General features: G+C 39.3%; 3 protein-coding genes across 3 annotated transcripts; all 3 read left to right on the forward strand.

Moving 5' to 3' along the window:
• The first annotated feature begins 2,544 nt into the window (after positions 1–2,544).
• LOC145489282 (retinoschisin-like) lies at positions 2,545–4,836 on the forward strand. The gene is made up of 3 exons (XM_081468245.1): positions 2,545–2,551; positions 3,140–3,540; positions 4,462–4,836. Exons 1-3 carry the CDS (start codon positions 2,545–2,547, stop codon positions 4,630–4,632), a joined length of 579 nt encoding a protein of 192 aa, XP_081324371.1. The 3' UTR covers positions 4,633–4,836.
• A 625-nt stretch (positions 4,837–5,461) lies between these two features.
• LOC145488920 (lactadherin-like) lies at positions 5,462–6,672 on the forward strand. Its single transcript, XM_081467774.1, has 2 exons — positions 5,462–5,485; positions 5,872–6,672. The coding sequence occupies exon 2, from the start codon at positions 5,919–5,921 to the stop codon at positions 6,267–6,269; it is 351 nt and encodes a 116-aa protein (XP_081323900.1). The 5' UTR covers positions 5,462–5,485; positions 5,872–5,918; the 3' UTR covers positions 6,270–6,672.
• A 1,246-nt stretch (positions 6,673–7,918) lies between these two features.
• Positions 7,919–12,759, forward strand: LOC145489094 (retinoschisin-like). The gene is made up of 2 exons (XM_081468002.1): positions 7,919–8,780; positions 8,926–12,759. Exons 1-2 carry the CDS (start codon positions 8,475–8,477, stop codon positions 9,124–9,126), a joined length of 507 nt encoding a protein of 168 aa, XP_081324128.1. The 5' UTR covers positions 7,919–8,474; the 3' UTR covers positions 9,127–12,759.
• The last annotated feature ends 3,403 nt before the right edge of the window (positions 12,760–16,162 follow it).

The following is a 16,162-nucleotide window of genomic DNA, read 5'->3' on the forward strand; positions in this document are numbered from 1 at the left end:
CAGTCGGAGTCAGCCCATTGAGAGCATTATAGAGTTTTGAGGCCTTAGTTTCATTTCACTATCTTTCAGCGGGAAAGAGCGAATTACCTTTCTCCAAGAATACACGAATAATTACATGATTCTTATTGACTTCTCTCAAACGTTTCCATAGCTCCCTAAAGAAATTCCTAACTCGTAAATGATGAGATCTCCATGAAACCCTTTGTTTTAAAATAAGAAAACATCACGCAAACAAAACACTGTTTGATTCGCACGATGCTATAAAGTAGTGATGAAAACAGGCGCCGTGCTGGGGATATTCTTACTGCTGCGGCTTTCAGTAAGGACTGGTAAGTAGAGCAGAGTAGTTTTTAGCTCAGAACGTTTGTAAAATTCACAAGAAATGAAGACACATGTTCAGGGATCTGCGTAAAACTGAAACAATGTAATGCTAGTCATACTGTCAATTTCAGCGCAGAAAGGAAAAAACATAATTAAACGGCCGTCGCTGAAACTATCGAATTTTGTATTTAACTTTTGCAAGATCAGAATTTAAATAATAACTTCTGTATAAGCTACGCAAATAGCAAATGAAAGATCGAGTAAAAATTATACCATGTATAGTCGTAAAAAAAAAGCCTTTAATTGCTATATAACAGTGTAGTTAAATATTAAGAAAATCGTGATGAAAATAACATACTGTAGATGCCGATGTGGCTCAAACACGTTCTTTAAAAAATTCAGAAAAGAGTCAGAGTCCCTCGGCTTGGCCTTAAAGTTTTTGATCGGAGCTGTTCAGCCATCACTCGCTATCATGCTGTTCCATAATACCGTAATCCTATAAGCTAGAGAACAGGGTAGCAGTGGTAATGACCTTCTCTTTTATCAATATTGTGGGTTCGCTTTTAAGGGACTGGAATATGGGAGCGATCGCTATGCATTGTACGATCAGTTTTTCTTTGTCAGCGCTTTTACTGACTCTCCGTTACTTTCATTTTGTTGTATAAAACAAAGGCTGTTCATTCATTTCTGTATATCCAATCATACAGCTTAACCACGTGGCTTCATATATTTTCCCCGTGTAGACCATTTACGATATTGAACTCTTTCTGCTCTCTGCAGTGACGTACTTTCTTTTAGGGAGTTTAAGTAGCCACGACGACGAAGCCGAGGACAGCGTCGATTAAAACAATGAAGTTTATATTTACCTACGAGTCTCGCGATACTCTAAAGTCATTTATTTCGTTTCTCTTTCTTTGTCAAAGCTATCTCGCAAATGGATATAGGACATAGCGTAAAATTCGAAATATAAATGTTAAAAATTGTCCGCAGTGGTTCACGTTCTCCAGAAAACACAGAATTTGGTCATTTCACGTTGGTGTTTTGTAGGGGACGACAAAGAAATGTACCAAGAATTATAACGCACGTGCACAGCCATTTTTCTGCTCTTTAAACCTTTTTTTTTGTTGTTCAGCGACGTTCCCGTCACTGTTGTGGTTTTCTTAAGCTCCCAACTTAGCATCGCCCACGTTAGGCGACAGTGGCGTTGGCTTATGAAAGCATAGTCGTTGTAAACAAGTACCAGGTTTGAACGAAGCAGATAATTGAATGACCAAATAACCCCGAAAATTAAAATTTGCTGATATTTTGGGATATCATGAAACCACAAATAACATTTCCTTTTCTGAGCTAAACATGAATACGAAGGAGTGAGATAAATGCTCCTTTTTGCCGTCAAATGTCCTCTTTGCTCGCGCCTTGTATCATTTGACATCAACATCACATCTTCTCTTTATGCTCTGACAAGGAATACAATGCTCAGGATCAAATTTTCCCCCAAAAAAACGAAATCGAAAAAGTCGTTTTTTTCTTGGTTAAAGTCTCTGGAAACATTAGGAACGCTGTTTAACTGCTTAATTCGTACATGTAAATGCAGACGTGTTCCCTCGGGGAAGGGGGGGGGGGTGGGGGGAGAACTCCCATATAAAAAAGAGGTGTTAGTCGTACCTTTTAGCGGTTAAAAATGCGGTTTCGGTATCTCTTAGGCCGTTCAGTGTCAAAAGGTCCACAGCGGGAGAGGTACCTTTAAGGGCACTGAGCTGAAAAAATATGACGGGAGATATTCGACAATAAACTTTACGAGTAGAAGGTATTCGAAACAATCGTCTATATCGCTACTAATAATTATGAAAGTGTCAGTTAATATGTTGCTTTAGAATTGGTACCTCTTAGGGTACCAATTCCAAGCTACGCCGACAAAACGGGATCTTGGTACCTCTTCGGAATTCTTTTCAGTATTTCCGACAAGCACCCTCGTCCTTTTCATATGGGATTCCCCCCGGGGTTTTCCCCCACGATAACTTACCTACTTTAAACTCACTTTACATTTCAAATGCTCTTCTGAAGTCCAGCATGGCGTTCAAAACCAGCACATTTACACCCGCTTTCAGTGTTACGTGCATAGGCGACATCTTTCGACCATCTTTCGACATGCCATCTTTCGACATGCTATGAAAGACCGTTAAATTGTGAAACTGGCAGTTTTTCCGGTTATTAGTGGAGGAAATGGCAAGTAAATGATAATTACCTACCTCAAATGGCTGAAGAAGATTTTGGACTTTGCATGCTCCCCTATTTACGGGATTACTCAAGCGATTTAGTGTAGTCGATCGGTTCTCAATAGTGACTTCCGGTAGAATTGGGCCGCTGCCGCTTTTAATATTCGCAACGTGTAAATACTCAAAGCAGTCGACTTATTTCTGCCAGAATGACTTCTTGATACACCTAACCTTAATTTGATGTTAAATAAATCAATCTTTCATCATTACAATTCGAGTTCGACCGTAAAGAAGTCCGTTGTGCTTACATTTTTTAAGTAAGCCGGTTGCATGGCAGGTCGAAAGATGGCATGTCGAAAGATGTGGCCTATGCACGTAACACTGAAAGCGGGTGTAAAATCAAAGAGGATGAGGCAATCTTTCGTGACGATGGTAATCAAACGCTAGTTCTGCCAGGGAGATTCTTTCCTTATATTACTTTCATGTTATGTGTTAATGGGGTTTTACAAGTTAGTGATGTCATTGATTTCCTTTGCATGTTATTGCGAAAACCTTTCCACATCATCACTTTCACCCGGAAATATATATATTTCTATGGCTAGTTCATTCCTTTATAATTTTTACTTTTTTGTTTCTTTTCTTTTTCCTTTTGTTTTGTTTTACTTGCACCTCCGTGGGATTTTCAGCTCCTCAGATACCAGATTGTAAAAGACCGTTGGGATTGGAAAAAGGCCGAATATTGAATGGGTCCATAACAGCCTCTTCCCAAGAAAATGAAAACGCTGGACCTGAAAATGCCAGACTTAACTTTAAAGGGGCATGGAGCCCACTAGACATTGAACAGAACCAGTGGCTGCAGGTTGACTTTGGAGCTGAGACACGAGTTACGGGCATTTCTACCCAGGGACATTATAACTTTGATACTTGGGTTGAGAGTTACACACTGAGATACAGTGATGATGGCTCAAACTTTGAACATTATCAGCCAGAGTTATACACCAAGGTAACTATCATGATTGCCACAGGCATCAGTTGGCCTTGTCACAGGCATTATTTAGGCTGGACTTGTCCAGCCACGTTTAATTTTTGCTTTTCGAGACACCAATCGTGACACTTTGTCTCCTTGCGGCCCCGAAACATGTGATGTGGCAGCGCGTGTTTCGGGGCACAAGTGAGTTCAAAGTACGGAGCTTGATCTAGTGAACGGGTCATTTTGAAATTTATGTGCGTTGGCTGTTGGGCTGGCGTTACATATTTTCGCTACACAGTGCTGATGAGTCCCAATAAGGACGAAACAGCTGTCCACTGTTGCGATCCTCCTTGGTCTCTCGAAACGTCTTTCTCGTAGTATCAGCCTTGCAGTCTATTGTTTGTCATTACCTTCCAAAAATTTCCTGACTTTTCCCTGATAAAATATGATTTCCCTGACCAACTGAATACAAAATGTCAAATCTAGCTACAGCAGTCCTTTCCAATAAGACTAATAAATCTTCATTTCCTTCTTCCTTAAGGAAAATATCGTTGAAATCACAGTGACCACAAATGTCTCTTCCAGCCTTCAATGGTATTAAATCAGCTGTGTTAAATTATCAATTTTCCCTGACTTTTCTTCAAAATGTCAATTTTCTCTGACTCAATTAAAATTCCCTGAATTTTCCCTGACTTTGAAGAAATTTTTTCTCTGACCTGTGGCAACGATGAATATTGAAAAACAATTTATGGGCTCCTTATGCCTAGATTTTCTAATTTGATTGTTTACCTCGTTTGGGGGGGAGGGGGGGGGCGGGGCTGTGCTCCTCTGTGAACCATCCTAATAGCCGTTTATTCATTTCATACTGATATTTTTTAATTTACCGAGATGGAATGAATTTTTTGCTCGAGAAACTTATTTCTTTTGGCCTCTGACTGGGTTTACCTCATTCAGACTTTTTCAGGGAACATGGACAGAAACAGCGTTGTCAGTCATGAGCTCGTCCCACCAATACAAGCACAGCACATCAGAGTTATTCCTGAGTCTTGGCACTACTATATAGCTTTGCGGCTGGAGTTCTATGGCTGCCTTGCAAGTGAGAAATCTCCCTCTTTAACCGACTAGACTTATGTTAACATCGATCTTTTGCTTTTGTTGTTTTAATCCGTTGTGAGAACATAACCGGGATTATCAAAAGTATGTGCCAGGGGCGCATTTAAAGAAGGGGGAGCCGCCTACCCCTCTTTTTTTCTTGTATTTTCGAAAACCTTGATCAACCGTCTTTACAGCGGAATTTTTCAGTCGGTGGGGAGGGGGGGGGGGGTGGGGTTGCGGGTTGCGCTCTGCCGCAATTTCTTCTGTCCCTCTATTTGCATTTTCTGGATCCGCCCCTGTGTGCCGCGCTTTAGCTTGCTCCTTGTATCAGAGCACATTAAAAGTAAAAACAAATTCATTAAGAATATAGCTTTGACCCAGCTTTTGCCAAAATCTTCATCAAATATTTAATACAGAATTTCTCGTTAGATATCTTGGAAGACCAGAGTTCGAATTCATTACGTGAAAATTCAAATGTTTTGAGATACATTCGAAGTGTAGATTAAAAAGACCTCATAGCAACGTATCACTGAGCTTGTTACGTATAAGACTGGTTTATACTAAGCTAAAGTGCTTAATTTAGTAGAGATAAAGCAAGAACTATTCCCACTTATTATCACCACATATCCGACGCACGGTTATAAAATAGATGCTCGTTAGGAAAAGAAAACCTACCTCTAGATTGGATAGTTTATAATTCTAATTTGATTTAAAGCAGAGATGATTATTAATTTGGGCGTCTTTTGGGAAAACATCGATATGTTCCTCGTAATTATATATGTCGTATTTACCGGAGATGCATTCGATACTTTCATTGTACGCATGTGGTAAAATCTCTTTAATAACTTCTTAGGTTCTTCTTCATCTACTGAGAACGAGTTAGGTAAGTGGTCGATTCTCTCATTTTCTTTGCAAATGCTGTGACCTCTTTGTATCATAATACATAAATAAATGATCAACTACGAAATGATATTACTGTGTCTAACATACCATGCCATTTCGATATATGTTTATGGAACTGATTTTTTCGGTGCAACGCTTGAGTCAAAATGTGAAGAGAATGATACTACTTCTACTACGTTGTGATCAGTGTTTTTCAAATCTATATCGACCTGCGGCACCTATAATCAAGTCTATTGCGAGCTCTAAAAGTTCCCAGCCTTACTAATTGTAACGTGGAAAAATAGTCGCCCGTCAGACTTGTAGCTATACTTGGCCAACTAGATAAATATTTCCAATTGCTAACAATGACAATGATACATTTGTTAGGTTTTCCTAGCCCCACACCGCAACCATATTGTGAAAAAGACTTAGGAATGCAAAGTTATGCTATCCCAGACTCCTCAGTGACGGCCTCCAGCATGCTTTGGGCGTTTGCTAAGGCAGGTAATGGACGGCTTCATTTGATTTCAACTCCTGGAGAAAATGATGGCGGATGGATAGCAGAACCGAACAGAGAAGAGAACAGCTGGTTTCAAGTGGATTTTGGACGTTGGACTAAGGTGACAGCAATTTCAACTCAGGGCAGACAAGGTTTCTTTTTCAACTGGGTAACAAAATACGGCGTGTCCTACAGTTACGACAGGATATTTTTCATGGATTATAAAGAGAATGGAGAAGTTGCAAAGGTACGATATGTATGGTGTAACATTTACTGTTCTGATTGAAATGGCTTATAATAAGGTCTGAACATCAGGAATTTGGCTTCATGGATTAGTATTGTCACACGATACGATTATACATTTACGTTTATTCGGCTTTCGTACGTCAGAATTATTTGAAACACTATCAGATAACATAATTGGCTCCCGGTCTGAATTGGGAGTAAATCCGAATTGTGAGTTAATTTTTTTCCAGGTAGCGGCGAAGTAACGTGTAACTGTATTTCCATATACGAAAAGGCATATTTTATTGCAGGAAAACTCTTTTCTTTTTTCTTTTTGTTTTTAAAGATATTTTATTTTATGATATCACGTATGGGTTTGATCACTTCAGTTTTCACCAAAGCTACTTTACATCCATGGAAGCATGCATGTGCCAATGGCAACTCAAGCACGTAATCTGATTGTCACTTGCTGCAAAGCCCGAAATGCTGTTCACATAGTATAATAATACACATGAAAAAATTACTCGATTGTGATTGGCTAAGAGCAGTGCAGTTCAAGTGTAACACCAGTGCAAAAAGTGTAACATCAGTGCAAAAAGTGTAACACCAGTGCAAATTACACATCGAAATTCTGGATTATGATTGACTGAAAGAAAATAGAAACTTTTCTAAGAAAATGATATCACGTAAAATGATGACGAAAATTTTGTGCTGAAACTTTGAAAAAAGTTTTCTCAAATGAGAAAAAATGGCTTCAAGAAAGATCTTCAGGCACTTCCTCCGCGCGAATTTTTTCATGTTTATATTATTAATAAGTAATCATACGGTTTTTCTCGTTCAATTTGGAGTTAATTTGCACTTGTGAGGCTTTCAAAAAGCTGAAATTACACTCGCCGAAGCGGCTCGTGCAATTTCAGCTTTTTGAAAAACTCACTCGTGCAAATTAATTCCAAATTGAACTCGAAACCGTATGATTACCTATACTAATATAGTTAAACGTTAGATAAATTTAGTTAAAAAACGCAAAAGAAAAAGTGAGACGACAAATATCCCCGCAAATTACGACTGATAAACAATAGAGAAGTAGTTGTTAATTGACGTGAAGGGAGATGTCGGAAAAGATGTTTTTCCTGCAGTAGTCTAGTTTGACGGTGCCAAAAATGAATGGTAAGTTGTTCCCCTTAACTTGGAGCTTAATGGTTAGCTTCAAAGTACCTTAAAGTCCGATGACCATAACGTAGTTTTATATTTTAGTTTAAAAACTACAAGGCCTTTCTATCGTCTTTTCCAAGATTTTTGATGGAAACACAGATCAAAACACAGTGGTAAATCACAAGCTGAAGCATCCCATCATTGCCCGCTACATCCGAATCATTCCAATAGACTACCACAACTTGATTTCCTTGAGAGCTGAGTTTTATGGCTGTAGATCTGGTAAGTATAGCAGTCGTTGGCTCCAAAGTAAGATTTATGTTTACCGCTCAATGAACCTTCAGAGCGTTTTCGGTTTTCATTTATTTAGACAGGAATAGGTAGGGTACTTTGCAGAAGACGGAAGATCCCGGCAAGATCTTCATTTTCATCGTTCATTATAATTATTCTATGGAGTCCTCCCACTGTTTAGCTACAAGCTACTGTGTAAGTATCCCATAACATGATACACTACCTTTAAAATTAATACATAAAGATCAAAAGTAACAAATGGTAAATCTACGACTTAGAAGGAATAGCTGTATATCACAGTACCAACGAAAGCAAAATTACACATTTGCGCGACCTGTCTAACATCCTGTTACTTAGCTGGAGCTGCGCTATAGTGTGCAGTTTGCCTGTTAACGGAAAGGTCTAATGGAATTTAAAATGCTTTACAGCTGTATGATTAAAAGCAGTCCAGCCACAGGCCTCTCTCTGGTAGTTCGGCCTCTCTGTGGTAGTTCGTTAGGTTGATCTGCTCTGTCCTTTGCATTATTCAGTTTAGTTCCAGATTATTTCATGGGAGGAGAAACGGTTTTCAACTCCAAATTCACAAAACAAAAGCTAGCTATAAATCAAAAGCCTCACACCCTTGAAATTAAACAGTTCGAGACATCTTTCATATCTACAAAACCTTTTCTGTCACAGGTAATAACGAAGTTTTAATCAATCATCAATCAATCGCTAGCTCAGTTATTTGTAGTGGCCGGTACTCTTTGCTCTATTAGCATTTAATTAACTCTCCGCAGGTTTTCCAGTTCCCAAGATCTCCGGTTGTAGAAAACCTTTGGGAATGGAAAGCAGCCGAATATCAAATGACTCTATAACGGCCTCCTCGAGCTCCTCATGGTTCATTGGGTTGTCTCCTGTTAATGCCAGACTTCACTATAAAGGGGCACCCTGGCAAACAGGCGCGTGGATGCCGGAAGCGCACGACCAAAACTCATGGCTTCAGGTCGACTTTGGTGCTGAGACACGAATTATGGGTATTTCGACACAGGGGTCTTACTTTGACGATTTCTGGGTCAAGAGTTACTCCCTGCAACACAGTAATAATTGTTCAAGCTTCAAACAGTATCAACAAAACTATCGCAACAAGGTAAATATCAAAAACTAACCAGGTTCTTTGATCATTTTTTGCTTTGCTATAGTGACTTCGATTGAGTTTAGTTGAGCTGAGCATGGATTTATTCAGATCTTTTTTTCAACTTATTTTAACAAACGTGGCTATCGTTTTTATTCAGACATTCTCAGGAAACACAAATGGAAACGACCTTGTCAGTCATGAGTTAATCCCACCAATTCAAGCCCGCTATATAAGAGTTATTCCCGAGTCTTGGCACATACATATAGCCTTGAGGGTTGAGTTCTATGGATGCCTAGCAAGTAAGAATTCTTCTCTTAAAAGTTTGTTGTCTTTTACTACTTTTTGCCAAGGGTTTTAATCTCACTACCATTTACGGAGTTATCAAAAGTAGAACGCGCTAAACAACAAGATAAAATCTATGGAAAGTTTGTTGCTTTAGAAAAAAAGTAATGATGCTAAAATGTCTGGAAAGTAGTGTCATCTTCCAAAAGCAAGAACAAATTACTGAATATTTAATATAAGATTTCAAGGACCATCAGTATGGAATTCCATGGATGAAGATATGAAATCATCTTCGCTGTGAATGAAATGCCTCTTTGGCAAAAATCATAAGATATCTGTACATCGCTCTTTCTGGGTATAAATACTGTTTTGCAATGTAAGAACTTTAGTCTACTGGGAATTAGCTTAACTTTGTTTATTTCTATTATTTTGTGTGGGTGCGTGTCTGTTTGTTTGTTTGTGTTCGTGACCAAAACATGTAAAATATCATTTCTTTTAACTGGCTGCCTGGAATTTTAAACTCTCACTTTATTTCGGGTAGCCAACACCCCTATCATTTTTGTTTTTACTCTAGCAAAACATTGTAAGTTCTGACTCTGGGGTGAAATAAAAGTTTTTGTTGTTGCTGTTGTTGTTGTTGTCCTATAATGGAACAAATGTTGCACTTACCTTGGAAGGCCATACGTTAAAAACTCGAAGGAGTTCTCGGTTCAACAGACAAGCATATATAAGTTAAAAAAGAAATCACCAAGATCTATCTAATAAAGTCGCTTTCAGGCAAATAATTATCAAAACTGGCGTAAACGTTCAATACTCATTGTTAATCCCCTTTGTTCTGAGTGGAAATAAGGCTGCAGAAGCCTTGAAAACTGAGTTAACAAAACATAACGTGATCAATCTATACTAATTGTTAATTAATCGTTTGCTTTCTCAGTTCTGGCTACAAATGGTGGCTACTCTGACTGGAGTACTTGGACCCAATGTTCTGTAACTTGTGGGATTGGACACCGTGCAAGGAACCGTTCTTGTACAAATCCTCCCCCTGGTTTGTATGGTAATGACTGCTCTGACTTTGGAAGAGAAAACCAAACAGCAGAATGCAACAGTGGAGAGGCCTGCCCCCATCGAGAAGATTGCAACAGTGGAGAGGACTGCCCAGACTTGAGAAATAACAACCAGACAGCAAAATGCAACGACGCAAGTTGTGAAGGTATAATTTATGGATATAACACAGTTTCACTCGTCCTCAGTCGCTTTCAGTCCAGTTCATGTCCATTGACAGAAAATATCGCGGCCAAAACTTAAGCACGACTGCTATCATTCTGCAGCCAGACTGCTGATAAAGCAAAACTACAAGAGACATTACTTGGTTTTCTTATCGACTGTTGAGTTGTGTTTTGGGCGACTTCTTCTTCTGGACCAAACTAATCATTTGGACGTAATTAATTAGACAAGATTGATGCATTATAATGATCACCCTAGTTCCGTATTTGTCGTGGATAACTAAAAAATCTTAATTTTGCGGGTGTGATCATCGTCGTCGTCGTCGTCGTCGTCATCATCATCACATCATCCATCCATCCATTCATTTATTCATCCATCCTTCCATCCATCCACCCATCCATCCTATAAGCCCAAAGCGGTAGATGGGGCAGGCGTAATGCCTACGTTTTTTGCACTTTGGCCTCTCTCTCGTTAACTGTGTGGCCTCGCTTCCAAACCCTTTTCCACCGTTCTGCTCCGTGTACCTTTGAGTTTCCCCCTGTTTCGTTTGCCTAATGGCGCCAAAGTTAGCTCAGGCTGAGTGTGTGATATCAATTCTGCAATTATTTCCCTCGTTAGGTTTCTTTCCAGCTGCAGAAGCTAACTCAAGTGAGTATCCCATTCTTAATTTACTTGTAAACCTAACAAAGGTAAGTAGACGGCGCTGTATGATCAAATTGGCCAAATAAATGATCAAACACTACACAACTACATAACTGTATAATTGATATATTGGCGCTTTGCAGTGACTTTATCACTTTTTTTTTAATTTCCTTTCTCTAAAAAGAATTATATTTAAACAATTAAGAGGAATTATAGGAGGAGTACATTCCTCGTATTCTTGCTCAGCTTCAGTGCGAGGCAGCCAATATAGACAATTTGCAGAAAGGTCAAAAATTAATCCGTTTCCGACACAAACACTTCGGGCTGAGTGGAACCGTTCTTTTTATCAGTTACGAATATGAGATAATGAGCTATGGAATAAACTATGTCACGTACGGTACAATATAGAAAAGAGAATGAGAACTTGACAGTTTTATGGCACTTTTTAAGAGTTGAAAAGAATCCTGAGAATGAATCCCGGCGATTTGGATACAGACGCTCCACGCTATCTTTTTGTTGTTGTTGTTGTTGTTGTTGTTGTTGTCAGTGAGCTATAAAACAAGTGGAGTGATAAATTTGACGAAATGAAGATTTCGTGAAACAAATCATTTTTAAAATGTGAAAGCCTTGGCCTGAAATTTTTTCAGGTTTTCGTTTTAACTCCCTAAATTCAAATACAACTGCAAAGATCTCATTCCACATCGCTATTTCCAGTTCAGTACAAATATCAGATTTATTTCATGCACATTATTCGTACATCACCTCCTCGCTAATCCAGAAAAGGAAAGAAAACTTTTTAACACCACGGTTTGCATCAATTCAAACAGCATAACGTGTATTTTTGTAACGAAGTTGTTTTTGTTTATCCAGGTTCCAACCGTATTACTGTTTATGTGTCCGTGTCAGTTGGACTTCTACTAACAATAAGTATTTTGCTTGGCCTACTTAAGTACTTTCTGTTGTCGAGAAAACGCTTCAGGAATTCTTCACCTCCAGGTAAGTAAATTGTTTATGTTCATGATCTGCAACAGTTTAATTTTCAATTTAATATTTATCACATATTTCCTAATACAGTGATTCTTTGAGCTGTACTATTTTCAGACGAGCCCGATTAACTGTGAACAATAAAAAATATTCATGAAAAATTCTCCAATCACAGTGAAAGACGATATGGTTAAAACTGCTAGTTAGAGAAAACAGAGGTTCCGGTAGTCGCCAAAAACGTAGATTTAACAAATCGAATGTGGTTTAGCGTTGTCTGTACTCTTATTGACAACGATACGCGTCATCACAGTGGTCAAAATGTTGTGGACTCACGAGGCGCAGTTTCTTACCACAATATCAACGTCAAAAATGTTTTTTTCAGAGCGCGAGCTGAAAAAGGCATTGCGTGACACATTGACCCGAGCAGCATTGTCTGGACTCTTATCAGTAACGGGAAATTAGCCAATCAGATTGCGAGATTAGTGGCAATTGTGGTAAAATAACATATTCTTTTCTAATGAATTCTGAATTTCAATATGTAGGAGTTCGATCGGGCGGGACGGTAGAATTCTGTATTCAGCCGAGTTCGTGTCGTACGACTTTGAACCGTCTTGCCTGACCGCGGTGCTTACTTTGAACAAGAATTCTGCCATACACTTAACCTTGGAGCTTAGCTTGTTCGAAAATCGATCTTGCACGGAAGGAGATTTGTTAATTTAACGTCGCGCATAGTATTGAAATTGATAGAAAGCGGGCTAGCATGAAATAAACTGTTGTTGTTGTTGTTTTTGTTGCTTCTGTTTCTGTGGTTATCATTTTGGTAACCCATCAAATGAAACTGCATGGACAATCGGTCAATATTGAAATTGTTTAACTGTTTAAGGAGTATACTTATTAAAGATTAAAGATTAAAGAATATTCATTATTCTTTTCTTTAAAAACAGAATTTAATTACCACGCTTTCATAATATACAGTCAAGAGGATTCCCATTGGGTGAATGATAAGCTCCTTCCTTTACTTGAAGAGAGGCATCATCTAAAGTGCTGCCTACACTACAGAGATTTTGTACCAGGAAAGCCTTTCACGGAGAGTATGGCGGAAAGTGTGTACAACAGCTACAAAATCATAGCAGTGTTATCAAGTAATTTTTTAAAGAGTAACTATTGTAGTTACGAGCTTAACATCGCGAAGTATCGACTTCTAAACAGAAAAGACGACTCTCTTATTATGATAAGAATCGACAAAGAAGATTGCCGTAAACTTCCTCGAGCGCTTCGAAAAAGAACCTTCATCGATTATTCCAATTCATTAGAAAGACCTCTTTGGGAAAACAAGCTGCTTAGGTTTCTCAATGTGTCAGATGATTCCGGTGACCAAGACGAGAAAGAAAAGCAGGCTGAATACAACAACGCTGGTTCTAATCATTTTTCTTTTTTAAGGAAGGGGAAAAGTGCGAGAAATGAAGGTTGCGTACCAAACATTGCAAGAAATAATAGCCTACAGATGTACATTGTTACGGAACGAGAAACAGCTTTATAAGCTTGATATATTCGACTGCAAGTAACATTAACTAACAAACAAAAACATTTAAGCTTAAGGAAACCACGACGGCAAAGGAAACGAGAACATCACCAAGGAAAAGGTTTAATGAGAACTGAGAATAATGGCCAATTGAATACGTGTGTTATAACCTTTGCACTTTTCGTGGCCATCGTCTGCAAAACAACAACGTGAAATGACAAAGTTCCGCGTATTTCGGAGAACGTTAACCACGGAGGCTAATTTTTCGTATGACTGCTACAAAATCACAGCAATGTCATCCAGCAACTTTCTGAAGAGTAACTACTGTAGACTTCAGTCAGACAACTATCTCGTTTTAGTATAAATCTACTAGCGTTCTATCACGAATGCCGTCCTTTGATTGACTACGTTACTCACCATCTATTCTGTGTGATAGATAGTGAGTAGCGTAGCAGTGTACCCTTGTTAAAGAAATGACGGCCGCTTCTTGGGTTTTTCGAAGCGTCTGTGAAGAGATCGTGAAGAGGATTTAGATAAAGTTTTGAACGACTAGTAGATTTATACTAAGACAATTAGATTATTCGCTCTCGATTTCTACGCGTGATAGTTGACTCGGGCTGAGCCCTCGTCAACTATTACGCGATAGAAATCTCGAGCTTCCTTCAGAGCTAATATAGAGAAACTTCACCGATCAATCATTGGAGAGGCCCCTGTGGAGAGCTGGCTGCCAAGGTTTCTTAATGCTGAAAATCTTTGAAAGAGCTCTTAGTATAATAGCACTGAAATCGTGATTGCGAAAGTGAAGATCTCTTTATTACCGCGTTCTGCCAATCATTAATCCAACTTTATTATATGGCTTGTGTTTGTAGCCGATATAACGCGCGCTCTGATTGGCAAATTCTACGGGATTATTCTCCTGCAGTGCCCACGGGCCGATTACGGGCCTGCAAAAACAAAGCGAAAAGCCATATAATAAACTAGCTTAGTAATCAAAGATTAGAGCGGTGCGTTCACGCGCCCGTGCATGTTCGATCTACTTTGGTGGCGTTCGAAAGGTACCCTACGCACTAGGTTGATAAGATTTCTTTGGCTCTGCGACAAATGTCGACAAATTTTGTCTCCATCAAACGTTGAATTTGGTATTCGAGTACGTATTTGAAAACGCCAAAATATTAAAACTAAAATAAGTGTCAATCACGTTGAATGTACAGACTCTAAAAAGCGAGATCAAATTTACTTGATTGACATTTTAAGTCGGATTAACGCCTGCAGGTTGTAAAATCTAACAATTTTGACGCTTGACAAAAATTTGTCCTTCTCCGTGGCAGGACTCTGGCGCCTTTGTAGGTTGGTACGGCTTGACAAAATTTTGGTAGGACGAAAAGTGTCGTTCGCACTTGTAGAACGGAGAACTGATGACAAATATTTTTGCAAAATAAACAAGAATTCACCTAGTGCGTACGGGCCACAAGTTTGATCGAATGTCAGATAACGATTAGCCTGCGTGGCAGGCGTCTCTTTCCCTCCCCTTCAACGGCCTGCCACGCAGGCTAGAGTAACGATCTGCACGTGAAGTTGACCTAGCATGAATAGATTATCGCCTGCGGTAAATTAACTTGTACTGGAGAAAATACTTTCCAGGAAGGGCATTTGAACTGTTGGCGACACTCAGAACTCAATTTCAGATCACCAACACTTGTAACAAATATTTCTTGAGACAATAAAGTTTTGACCAGCGACCCTGCAAGACAGCACGTCGCCAAATGTTTTTAAATTTTGTGTTCATATTTGTTTACATTGCTCGAATTTACATCTTGTTCAGTTTCACAAATGAAAACGGTGAATTAACCATTCTGACTACAAAACACGGCCTTTCAGCGAGTTACACAACACGGAAAGTTTGTTTTCTGAGAAGCAATGAATTTGCCGAGCTACAAATCGGAAAATTTATTTTCTGACCACAGATCTGAGGGTCATCATGGCCAGTTGCCGAGCTACACGGACGATTTGTTTTCTTACCACAACTTATGGCCATTTGCCGTCGGCGAGCTACAAAACATCCCTTCCTGATGACGCAGGCTTTAGTTACTTGATGTCGAAGGCTGACGGGTCAAAATACATGCAGCTTTGCAGAAGTCATACTCACTTTCTTCTAATACGTAACTGCGTGCTTGCGCTCATGATGTAATTTGCCCCTGCTGTGCGTCGCAGAAGAGGCCTCTCAAATGGCTTAGAATGATCGATGGTTCGTTTTTTTAGCTCTGAGGGAAACTTGCGTCAGTCCTTCAATTGATCATAAGTTGCCCCAACCTCGAGCGTTCGGTCTTTACGGGAAAATCTCGAACCTCGGCTTGTTTCTCGGTTTGCGATTTTCCCGTAAAGGCCTCTTTCTCGGTTTATAAGTAGTTATTACTTGATATCAGCTATTTTCTTTCAGTTAAAAAAAGTGTGGTGTGGACGAAGAAAGGACTGGGGCGAGACGAGAAAAATTCCCAATAGACCATTTTACAGTTGTCTGCTCGGTGATCTGGCCTTTGAATAGTAACGAAGTTGGAGGCGACCTTGTTTTAATACAGACCTTACTGCTTTTGTTGTGTAAATCAAGTTGTTCTAATGCTGACTAGGTTCATTTACATGACAAAAGCAGAGAGGTCTGTATCAAAGCAAGGTCACCTCCAGCGTCGCTGCTATTCAAAGACCAGATCACCGAGCAGACAACTGTAAAAGGATCTATTCCTGC

This window comes from Orbicella franksi, chromosome 6, assembly GCF_964199315.1.
Source record: "Orbicella franksi chromosome 6, jaOrbFran1.1, whole genome shotgun sequence".
Taxonomy (NCBI): Eukaryota; Metazoa; Cnidaria; class Anthozoa; order Scleractinia; family Merulinidae; genus Orbicella; species Orbicella franksi.